This window comes from Taeniopygia guttata, chromosome 11 (assembly GCF_048771995.1).
Source record: "Taeniopygia guttata chromosome 11, bTaeGut7.mat, whole genome shotgun sequence".
In the NCBI taxonomy this organism is placed as follows: domain Eukaryota; kingdom Metazoa; phylum Chordata; class Aves; order Passeriformes; family Estrildidae; genus Taeniopygia; species Taeniopygia guttata.
Window position 1 is genome coordinate 19,268,650 of NC_133036.1, and position 12,320 is coordinate 19,280,969.

Consider the following 12,320-nt stretch of genomic DNA (forward strand, 5'->3'; position numbering starts at 1 on the left):
GGTTTTCTGGCTTTAAAAAATAAGTTTTTATCTAGAGATTTGAAAATGTGCTGTGAGTAGGTGAGCAGCTAGCAGCTGATTGCAAGGAGAGTAAGTAATTAAAAAAAGGTTACAAATATTTTCTTTTAAATAGAGAATGAAATAATGTTTATAGCCAAGTAAAGGCAGATCTAAATACAGTTGCATGTCTGTCACTTTTACCATTAACTGCAGTGTACTGGGGTGATAAAAGAACAAGTCAAATAAACTGAAGCTGTAGCATTTTATGGGTGAGGAATGTAGGTAGCAAATTAATTATTCCACAAGATAAGACATCACTAGAAGCAATAGACTGTGTCTGAAGTGACCATAATGTTTGTTGGACCAAGACTTGCCATTTTTACAAAAGGATTCTTGTGTGACAGTGACACTGTGCTGAGAGCCTCAGCCTTGTGCCCAGCCAGCTTCATCTTCTCCCTTGCTGGGAAATGCCCTGATGAGGAATGGAAAGGAAATGGTGCAGAAAGCTGTGATGCTTTTCTTCCCCCTATTCTTTTTCTGACATAGGAAGAAGTGAGAAAAAGGATGAACTCCCAGGTGAGCCAGGGAGAGCCGTGTGTGGAGGAGTGTCATCACCATCCTTTTGGGAGACAGGCAGCAATGTCTGATTCAGGACACCAGCCCCTTTCTTTGCCTCACCGAAGAAGCTCTGTGAGAAAAAATTTTGGGGAGCCACGTCCACTGATACAGGTAAGTGCAGTTAAACATGTGGCTTGCAGGTACTGCAGATAACTCTTGTTATTCTCTCCTTGGCATTGCACCCTGCCATTTTAATTCTCTGCCCTACTCCGTTGTCTATCCATCCATAGTGTGAGAGCTTTGAAAACTTCAGGTCCAGGCACCGAGGTGAGACCAGAGACCCCCAATACATGACCCTCACAGAGCAGAATTTATCACTGCTTCATTTCCCTCTGACATGCTTGTTGCATTTGACTCACAAAGTTTTCAGCTGCAAACCTGACATGGTAAAAGCCACAGCTTGATGCAGGGATTTCCTGTCCTGCCCCGATGCCCTCGAGGACTGCTGGGCAGCAGGACCCAGCGCAGTGCCAGGGTCAGCAGTGCCAGCCCCGCTGGCACCGTTTGGGAACTTTGCGTGGCACCGTTCCCTTCCCCTGCTGGAGGCACTCAGGGTGTCTCTGGCTTTCATTTGTCTCACTAGAGCAGCCAGTAATTAACTGATCAGTTGGCTTTAACATTCCTGCAATAGTTTAAAAGTGCCAAATTTTTAATGAACATGGGTTTTTTTGGATAGTCCACTTAACCGCTTGAATTACTGTGACTAACCAAAGCAGACCTTGTTCTCCAAGGCAATGGCTTCCCAGACATGTACATACAAATGAGGGGGTTTGAGGATTTCTTTTTTCAGCTGTGATGCAAACCTTCAAGAATTTGAGAATGTGTTGCTGGATAGATACTTTATCACTTCTGGCAAACCAGATCTCCTCATGGTTTCTTACTTTTTGTACAGTTTTTCAGTTTGTCCTTCTATGCTCTTTGTGTGAGCACAGTGATTTATGCTCTCTAAGGTCTTCAGATGGCACAGGGATGGTGCAGGTACTGAAGACAGGACATTGTTCTTAGACAACATGGGAACTTGGGTTTATTGTCTCAAAGTGTAAAGAGATGCTGGGAATTGTATCAAGCTCTATTATAGGATCTCAAATGAATTTTGAACAGGAAATTATTTTTTTTTTTGTCTTCTAGAGTTTTATCAGAAGTTGTAGTGAACCCCATAGCTTTTCAAATATATAAATCAGCTGCTGATGAGCCCAGTAGTGGTGGCTGAGGAGTGACCTGCAATTTATTCCAGAAACCAATGCCCTCTGTTTAGAGGGTGACATTTTCATGTTCAACTTAGACACCCAGTGAAGACTGATGTCTCCTACTCCACCAGGAGTGGCTGAGGGAGCTGGGAAGGGGCTCAGCCTGGACAAAAGGAGGCTCAGGGGGAAATCTTCTGGCTCTGCACAACTCCTTGACAGGAGGGGACAGCCAGGGAGTGTTGGGCTCTGCTCCCAGGAAACAGGGACAGGACAAGAGGAAATGGCCTCAATTGTGCCAAATGAGGCTTAGGTAGGATAATGGGGAAAATGTCTTCACAGAACAGGTTGTCAAGCACTGGCATAACTATCCCTGGGTGGGTATAAAAGATGTGTGGATGTGGCACTGGGGGACATGGGTTAGTGGTGGCCTTGGCTGTGCTGTGTCAATGGTTGGACTCAATGATCTTGGAGGTCTTTTCCAACCTGAACAATTCTTTGATTTGTCTTTGTGTGTGTGTGTTGATGGTGAGGTGTTGCATCAAATGACATTTTGTCCAGCCTCATTTATTCTGAGTCTATGAACTGTGGGGACTGAAGACAGCCTCACCAGCCTAGTTCACATATTTCTAAGTTTCCACAACTAGCCATATGTCTCTGGCTCAGTCCTGGGATGACCTGGCAGAATCCTGGCTCTGTGCAGCAGCTGCAAGGGCAGGGCTGCAGCCCTGGAGGTGGCTGGTAAGGTGGAGAGCAGGGCTGGCCAAGCCCTCCCAAATTATCTGTACACCAGGTTTAGCAGTCATGGGATTCCAGGGTGTCAGAACACACAGGCTGTGGCTGACTGCCATGCCAGACCCCAGCACAGTGCAGCCTTTGGTGGTGCTCCCCAGGAGCCAGGGCCTGACTCACATCCACCCTGCCATGGACCAGTGCTCATTTTTCCAGTATGTGCTTTCTGCACAGGGGCCCACATGGAACAGTTGAGATTTTTAAGTACTCTGTTCTTTTCAGTCTGTTGGTTATGAGTTGGTGTAAATTCTTGCTGCATTAAGATGTCCCAGATTTTTATTAAGTACATTTGTGTCACCCATGTAGTAAGGCCCTGCTAAAATGCTTTGAGTTGGCCATTCTTTGTGCCTTTTTTTTTTCTTCTTTAAGGAGGGTATGGATTGCTCATTTTGAATGAATTTTTGAAAATAATGAGTGAGAAAATAGCATGTATGTGAAGGCCCTGCAGAAGTATGGTACATCTGTTTCAAAGCACCAAAGTGCAGACTGTGTCCCTAAAACAATTGTGGCATCTGTAACTCTTTCCATTCTGACTGTGCAGAAGAAAAATTTGCCAAAATAGCCATAGTGGGAAAACCTTCAGGAAGTTTCTTTTCCAGCTGTGAAGTCATTTGGGCTTTGCCAAGCCAGGGTGGCAGAGCTGCAGAGGCCCCTCTGATGGGAGGGTGGCTGCACACCCAAAGAGCAGCCTGTGAGTGTTTGATGTCTGCCCCTCACTGCAGGGAAGAACATTCACCAGGAAAGCAGACTGCCCAGCCTGATGAAAAGGAAGGACACTGACCATGAGGAAACAAGGAAGGAAATGGTTGTTGTCCTCTCTCCCCTGGCCAGCTGGAGACAAGAGACCAGTGCACCTTCTGCCCACCAACAGACACAGCTGCTGCTGAGGACCACGGCGTGAGGAAGGTAAATGTGACCAAGCCTCCCATCTGTGCCACGAATTTGGAGACAGGAACATGGCTAAAAGCTTCAGAAAGGCAAAATAGATAAACATGCATCTCTTTGATCCTATCAGAGCTCTGGCCACAGTTTCTGGATTACTGTCACTAAGCAAGAATATAGAGAAAATTCCCCAAACCAAGGTCTAAGTGCTTCAAGCTAAGTTCATAGCCCAGGCAAATATTTCTCTTGTAGAACACTCCAAAAAATAATGAGAGTTTTGAAAAGGAAGTGTTCCTCAATACTGACTGTCCGACATGTGAACTAGCCAGACTGGTTAAAGCTTAATTAAAAAGTGCCAGAGTGACTAAATTCTTTTCTAAGTGCAGCTGCAGAACATTAGCTGTGGGCATATTTTAGACCTTAATTAGTAACACTTGCACTGGAGGACCAAAATCTTCCATGAATGCAGCTGCAATCAATTAATATCAGTTAGGCATTTCTGTAGGCAATACAAGGGTTCCTGAAAATTGTTTTAATGCCTACCTAGATTAAATAAAAATACAATACTTACATGCAACAGACAACAAAACCAGAGATAACTACAAAATGTCTTTATTGAAAAAAGCAGATTATAGCATCTAAGGTTAAATGAAACTTCTGACTTTAATATTAAATAACTTAAGATGATAGCAAGTAGCTTCTTCTTTAGATAAATAAATCTACATTTCCCAATTTTTTTTCTTCAACAATCAAGGGAATCAAACACTGAAACACAAAACCACAAGTAATTCTAAAGACTAAAAGACAGAAGCACATTGAAAGGTTTTACAAGGATATATATATACAAAAATAGTTAACTAATGTATATTTTCAGCATGTAAACTAGTTACATGATATACAAACTGGGAATTCATATATTTCCTACAAAATAAAAATCAACGTTGGTCCAAGTTCTTGGAAGAAAACTATATTCTTTTAAAGAAAATGAAAATATTTCTCAAATGAAAACTTAATTTAAGTCAAATTATATACTCTAGTTACGGCATTAGTTACAGGATGAATCACAAACTTTTAAACTTTTCTTGAAACACAAGAAAGCAGCTTTTGTTTCCTTTAGAGCTTTGGTTTACTTTACTACTCTGGAATTTCTGGTCTTAAAGAGTTCCTCTAACCATGTTTTCCTTTTGAAGCTCCACCTTACAAAATATATACACACACGTCCACACAAGGAAAAGGAAAGAAACCCAAACAAACCGTCTCTATAAGCTCAATTCTCTGAGTGCATTCTTTTGTTTTCAAATGATAATTTTGGTCCTTTCTTTGGAACACGCCCTCCCGTGGACAGGGACCCTGCACCGCCCACAGCAGCTTCTGCTGGAGGGGCTGGGAAGATTCCCCTCCTACATGGGAAGGGGAGGCCTGATGCAAATGAGAACAGGTTGTTCTGATGTAACTTTATGGAAATGCTCTGAAAGTACTGTAACGGCTTCTGAAGAAAAACTGCACCATAAGGTGAACTTAGGAAGTTCTCATCTGTGTTGAACTGATTTAACACAAGAATATTTTGTAAGAAAATCATTAAAACAAGATTTCTCATTTACATTATTCCCCAGGCAGGAGGTAAAATGTGCAGAAACTAAGGAGTACAGCCCATCATTAGCACTAAGGAGTACAGCACATCATTATTTTAGGCTTGATTTTATTTTTCTCTTTGATTTGAAAAAAATCCCCAACCAAACCTGGCAAATCTCACTCAAGCCCCAGTTTTTATAGCAAATGCTGGAAAAGCAAAGCTGCACTTCCTAATACAGTAATGGAATGCATCTGTCTATAGAAAATATTAGAACAACAGCTGCTGCTTTCTGGTTTTAAACAAATTGCTTATTCTATTTTAACGTATTACCTTTCAGAATTTTTACCATGATGACACTTAACAGATCAGAACTGCACAGAACTACAAGAGACTGAAAAATCAGCATGTCAAATGAAATTAAATATTATTCTGTTCTACAGGATGATAGTTTCGAAAAAAAAACATGAAGAAGTGGTCTGGTATGTACATGTTTGAAAATGCGCTGGCCCTTGGAAAGTATGTTGGAAACTTAAACCTGCCCCTGATGGAGGCAAAGTGTTCAGGAAGGTGCTGGCAGAGAACTGGGCCGAATGCCAAGGTAAGTCACCTCCAGCTCTGTCCACTGTCAGTGTGAACGTTTTGCTACTCTACTGGTAGGGCAAAGCATTTTTCCAGTTCAGCAAGTAACTGTTATTTGTTCCCAGGAAAAGACCCAAACCTTCTCTATGTATTTTAATGATATCTTCTTAATCTGGGTCCCTTAATATATATTGTAAAGACATGCAAGTGAAAATGCCTCAAAGCTAAATGTGGTACAAAGCACCCTCTTGCAATGGAAAAAGGATTCCATTGCAGCTGGTGCTAAAAGTTAATCCTGAAGCTCTGGCACCTTCCATGTTTGTAGTAGCTTGAAGGAATTGACCTAGTCATACAATCCAGTTTAAGACATTTTTTCCCCTTTTCTCCAACATTTGCTGGCACATGTAGTTCCACTTCCTCCTGAGGCTGGGCTGCTGACTATGGACACAGAGGAGTGGCTGCAAATGCAGAGGTGCATGTGCACTCCTGGCCTCTCATTTGCAGGCCAGGCCTCTTGGACCACAGTGCAGAAATGGGGCACTGACTGCACTGTAGTTACTTCAAATCCTGGCATTCTCATGAAACATGTTAATTATAAACTGATATATATTAACTACAAAATTACTTTGCCCAGGAGCCTTCAGTAGGACAGGTTAATCTAGACCAGTCTGGCAGAAGTTCAGAAAGCATCTCTTTTGTTCCTTACTAACAGAAAAAATAGTTCTCAGGAATTTTTCCTGTTCCCCTTCCCCCATCTTTCCTCATAAGGAAATTCCAGACTATCAGAAAGTTCTGTTAAGGGAGTTAATTATTCTACTTAGGAATTAGTGGCTATTGGATGCTCTTTGTGCTTTTCAAGAGCACCACAAATGGCTTTCAAAAAGTCAATGGAGCATAAGAAACTAAACTGCAATGGTGTTGCCAAATAAGTCATTCCATCGGTCTGCATGCTGAATTTAACACGGGATCATTTCCGAATGGATCAGGCAGATTCTCAAGTGCTGAGAACTGGCATGGAAATGTCCCAATTTACACATGCCAAGAATCCAGTCTGGTATTTCTACTTCCTCTGGAGCTGAAGAATTTTATTTTATTGTAACGTTGAATACAGGTTGAAGACAGCAATGATAAATTGCAGCTTCAGGAAGGCTGGGTCAGTTCTCATGAGAATGCAAGGAATTTTTTTGACATACAGATGTGTGATTTGCATGTAAAACATCAGCACATGGTAGAAAACACACCAGAAAAAAATATTCATCTCACTTCCTTTATGGAAGACATATATTTCTCCCCAGAGGTCTGAGGGTACTGTAAAAGCTTATGCAAAACATGAAAGTGTGTACATTTTATGTACAGCTAACACTTGTAAACACTGATGTTTCATAGTCTGACTCTCTAAATTACTATTCCTGCCATACTGCACTTTGCTTTCCAATGAAGACAATCACCATAATCAGTTGAAAAGTAATCTCGAAAAGAACACAAAGCTGAAAAGGTAATACCAAACCACTGTGCCTCTCTTTAATAATGTCTCAACATACAATCATGAAGCAGTTGGTAACAAATGAAGTCTTGGATAAAACAAGCAGTATAAAGACAAGTGTACCTTTGCATAGAACCCTATTGAACAAAAAACAGGTTTGAAAGATGAATTCTTTAGTTAAGTGCCAAATGGTCCAGTTGATAGGAATGCATTTTGAAGCCACGGCTACACAACCAGCAATTACAGAGGGCTGCAACCGCTGACCCTGCATGTGCCAATCTTTTGGATACAATCCTCTGTACTGTGGGTTTTACAGCAGATGCTTGCCATATTTCTTGAACAAGCTAAATAATTAGTCTTTGGATGACTGTGGGACCCTGCAGGATGGAGAGCAGGCCTGACACTTCTTCATAGAACACCCTTCTATAACCTTGCTGAAAACTGCCCTGGCTAAAACACCTGCTTGCTGCCTATTCCCTACTTCTGGAATCTAAGTATTCTCTAAGACCAGAATTCAACAAAACTAGCTAAAATGCTAGCATTTATCTTATCATGCTTGCTGCAATATGATAAGGTGCTAACTTTTGGAAAGTAATTCTACACTCCTTACTTGGGTGAAATCTCCACTGAAGGAAGAGAGTAGGGAGTGCAGAACAGCCCTTTGTACCATTGTTTTTAGAAATGCTGACAGTTACAGTTTAGTGTAATTGTTTGTTCAAGTAGACGGTGTCTCAGTGAAAATGTTTAGATAAAAGAATGCATATGTACAAGATCAGAAAAGGACCCCTCACCTCTGATTCAAAAATAAATAGCTGGTTTAGATGGTTATTACTGGAACCTCATCTTTAAAGGAACATGAAAGTAATTTTTAGATTTTTGTCTTCTCTTTCCAGCGGCTTATTGATCATGGAAATGTCTTTCAGAGTTCTGTGACATGCATGGGGTAGCTTGGAGGTGGATGTGATGGCAGTTTGATATTAAGGCGCCTGATGTGACAGCTGTGGCAGAGCAAGTGGCCCTCTAGGGGGTAACAACGATGGCCTTCCTCATCATTGAGCTGCAAGCCACAGTCCTAGAAGAAAGAGAGAAATCCCAGATCAATGAGTGACTCAGGCAGGCCTCTCACAGCCCTGCTGCCCTGTCCTGCATGGCCCCAAGAGCTCCTTCCCTGCCTCCAAAGCCAGCAGCCTCCACAGCTCCTGGGAGCTGCACCCTGACCATCTCACACTGACATTACTGAAATCCAACAGCCTGTAGTAGTGCCCAGCCCTTTTTTTTCACCACTCTTTCCCATTCTGGTCTCTTCTCCATCTACTAAATGGTGATGAAAATCAAAAACCTAAAAGCAGGCCCGGGGCTGATCCTGACAAAAGCAACCTGGAAGAGGCTTGAACCGAGCAGGAGCTGATTCTGCAGCAAGGCAGCAAGCCAGATGTGGGAGAACACAAGCAGAGAAAGAAAAGCGGGGAGAGGTGACATATCTTACTTTTGGAGCAGGTCTACACTTTCTCTAATTTGGAATTAAAAAAAATTAAAGACTTCAAGGCCAGTGGTCCTTCTTTAATGGAAATGCTGGTACCTCTCAGGCTGACATGTAATTACAGAGAGAGACAGAGACAAACAGAAAAGCAGCTAACAGTGATCCTGCCTGCTGACTCTTATGTACACTGCAATAGAGACCATCCTGATTTCCAAATGCCATCACTGTAATTCTGAGGGCATTTAGAAATCACTGAAGTTTGGTACTCAGATTTAATGTTTCAAGTATGTTAAATATTTAGAAATGATTACTGTAATCAGTTCTGAGAAACCAGAGATTCTCAGTATTTATCTGTGCACTTAATAGAAAGAAAAAAAAAAACAAAAACCCAAACAGAAAAAACTGGATATATAGGTGGTTTTAGTACTGAAAACAAATGCAAAGCTTTTAACTAAACACAGAGTATAGTTTTTCAGCTTTCACAGCTAAAGTTTAAATCCCCAAATTTTACAATATTGAAATAAGACTGAAAATGGGTTTTAAAGTAAGCCTTAAAACTGGAGTGTTAGTTTAGAGAGGTCTTAATTAAAGTATCTGCCAAGGTAATTTCCTGTGTGTTGCTACATATTATAGAATACTTTTTTAGCAATTTATACTATACAGATGTAAAATTAGAATTTACCAATTTCAGATGCCCTACAAATGTGCCAAGTGTTCTTATCTTCTTCCCTCTCCAAAACTGAATTCCCTTTCTGCAAGGAGAAAGCCTGCCTTGTCAGTGGGTTGCAGTTTCAGAATGGAGCTCCAGTGATCTGCAAAAGGACTTGAACTCCTCCACAGAAGCCAAATGGTTGTGTGTGAAAGAGGTGACACAGAAAAGCTGCAAAGTGTCCAATGTGACCACTGAGTGTGTGTGGCCACCAGGTGAGGGTGACAGCAGCAGCAGATGAGAAGTGGCTGCCCAAGTCATGGCAGCCTTCGCTAAAATCTTCACGTGCTTACCCTGTGTACCTCGAAGTATTGGCACTCACTTTTGCAGCAGCATTTGGGGACAGCAGTGTGCAGAGAGCCTGCTTTGAGGGCTTCAGGCAGTAACCCACCCCTGCTGACACACAGCTAACTCCTGATTTCTGTACATAAATGCACTCTGCCTTTCTGAGCAGATGTGGAGGCAGCTTGATTTGCCTCAAATGGGAAGGAGAATGGGGAAATGAATAATGAAACAGAAGGGAAAATAAACCCCCAGTGGGACATTCCAGCATAAAGTCAATAGCCTGAGAGCAGGGCAGGGAGCTGTCATCTTAGGTGAAGCCTGCACAAAGCAATAGTTGGGGGAAGGGGGAGGGAAGTTCAGCTCTCCAAAATACTGTGATTTCATGTGCTGATTTCTCTTGAAAAATTAATAGAAATGGATGGAGTATCAGGTATCTGTTGAAAGGAGACAGCTGAGTGGATGGGGTCTTCCTTACATTTAAGTACATAACATTTCAAGATGCCTTGAACTTTGTTATTTTCTCTTTCAGACAGAAGATTCTTCATAAAACCTTCATGCAACAGTGCCTGAAGGCAGCATTGCTGTATTGTTGCCCCTGGTGCTAACAGGTAAGATCTGAGTGGATATTTGTGTGCTGTGTCAGAGTGCCAAACCGACAGCAAAAGGGAAGTTTTTGGTTGACCCCAAATTAGTGAGTTTGTTTCCCTTCTCATGTTCCTGGATGCAGGACTAAGGATGAACTCAGGTCTCCTCTCTGGAGCAAGAGCACTAATTCCACAACTTGATCTGTGGCAACAGATGTTTAAATGTTCTGCACAATAAGAAACTACTCCCAAAAAAGTGACAGAAAGTTAAGGGTATCCTGGTCAATTTCCTATTAAAGAATCAATATTCATTCAGCATGGAGAAAACAGATCCCCTAGAAAGGCCTTCCAGTGAGACTCCTTCCCTGCACAGCCAGAGTAAATTCAAGTCTCCTCAGATCAGAGCCCTACAGACTGTACCTAGAGATGAGGAAAAAGAGAACTGGCACCTACTGTTTGCTCACTCCCCATCCAGAAGTATTGAGAAAATTCAACCCAACAAACCAAGCCTAGCTTTCAATCTGGGAGGTATATATTGGGAAAAAACCCCTCCAAAATTAATTTGGTACTGGCAATGGCAGCACCACTTCTGGGCCAGGCAGCATTCACCTGGTTGTCTTCCTCCAGAAGCTGTGGGGCAGAGCCAGCTGTGCAAGAGCCAGCAAGTGCAGCCCGTGGGGAGAGTCAGGGTCCCCCCAAGGCAGAGCAGGTTCCCCAGGGCACAGCAGATCCCCCTGGGCAGATCCTGCCCGGGGTGGGCAGAGCCCAGGGCTCACCTCGCAGTGGTAGCACTCCACGTGGTAGTCCTTGTCCATCGACACCACCCGGATGGTCTCCTCGGAGCCCTGGGGGGAGCAGAGAGAAAGTGACAGTGGTGTCCAAGAAGGGTTTTTTCAGTCTTCACGCAGTGCCCAGCTGGTTGCTTTGGAGAGCTGTTTTCTCCAAGGGAATCCCCTCTATCCCCATGCAGAGTTCTGTGACCACTGAAGGTCTTGACCCTGGGACATGGCACTGCACCACTCCTTAGCTGTCTAGCACCAGTCTGGGTGTCTGGCACATCTAAGCTGCAGAGGTCATTTGGGAAGTGTAGTCAAAACTTCATCCTCAAGGAACAAATTAGTCTTGAAAAAAGTAATCTTCCAAAGGCACCCAGAATCTGAACAAATTACCAGTCAAAAACCTGCTCACTGGGTAACTATTCCTTGTATACATCCTGCTCTGATTTCCAGGACTTGCATTCCTCTCAAACCATGCACATGTCACTGTGTGTCCCCATGGGGACTGACATACCAGTCTGGCAGGTAATTATGTGCACAGGCTAAACCTCAGCGTGAGGGTGGGTGCAGCAGGGTTGTGCAACTCCTGGCTGAGCCTCAGGCCCTGCAGAGCAGCCCATACCCTTCTTGTAACCTCACAGGCTCTTTTCCTGATCCACTCTGAAGACAGAGCTCATTAAATTGGTTGCCTTGCATTGTTTCCAGTTCCAGGTGTGGTTGGAGCACCAGATATGATGTGGACTATGTCTGAGACAAGCTGTGGGCAAGTCAGCACCTGCACTGCCAGACTTGAACTAACCTAAGAAATCTCCCAGGGGAAGAATATGGAGTGTGTCCTGCTAGTTGTCAGGTGAGTCAGCACTATGACTGCCTTTTATTTCTTTTTCTTTCATTCTTGAAAAGAAAAAAGAATTCTTTTTTTCAGAACCAAATTCAATGACACTTACATGGAGATTTTCTTCTCACAACCCATCAAGACAAGAAATTCTGGTTCAGCCTTTATAGGTTTTATTGGTTATGTAAGATTTGGCCAATTAACATAAATACTAATGACAAATGAGAGTAATGTGCAGAGTGATGGAGGTGGGCATATGAGAGGCTCTAGCATTAGACTTCACTGGGGCACAGCAGCTCACAGGAGGGAAGCTCTGATGCTGTAAACATGACCAGAGGAAAAGCAGGGAGATGCTGAGGCCCTTGCTTACAAATGAGCTGGTCAGTGACCTCAGCAAAGGCAACCCAGAGGGTGCTGCACCCACCAGAGCACCAGGGAGCCCACTCTGGGCTAATAACACTGTCAGCGCAGGCTGAGCTTGCAGGCAGGTTTCACCTGGTTCCACTTCTGTTGCTGCCTTTACAAACCCTTTAAGAACTT

The 12,320-nt window shown here is 43.1% G+C and overlaps 1 protein-coding gene and 1 long non-coding RNA gene across 5 annotated transcripts in view; one reads left to right on the plus strand and one right to left on the minus strand.

The window, feature by feature from the left end:
- Positions 1 to 551: 551 nt before the first annotated feature.
- On the plus strand, positions 552 to 12,138 carry LOC140684893 (uncharacterized). The gene is made up of 3 exons (XR_012057834.1): positions 552 to 729; positions 3,317 to 10,193; positions 11,651 to 12,138. It is a non-coding gene; the product is annotated as an uncharacterized lncRNA (long non-coding RNA).
- The window catches only part of WTIP (WT1 interacting protein), an 84,306-nt gene continuing 76,058 nt past the window's right edge, over positions 4,073 to 12,320 (minus strand). For 3 of the 4 annotated variants that reach the window (XM_002188653.7, XM_072934560.1, XM_030282276.4), the window contains exons 7-8: positions 10,946 to 11,014; positions 4,073 to 8,183 (exon numbers count right to left, since the gene is read on the minus strand). In XM_002188653.7, coding sequence (XP_002188689.4) covers positions 8,031 to 8,183; positions 10,946 to 11,014 — 222 coding nt within the window. In that variant the 3' untranslated portion in view covers positions 4,073 to 8,030. Of the gene's footprint in view, positions 8,184 to 10,945; positions 11,015 to 12,320 lie in introns of those variants that run through there. The other variant, XR_012057833.1, reaches the window with a different exon arrangement.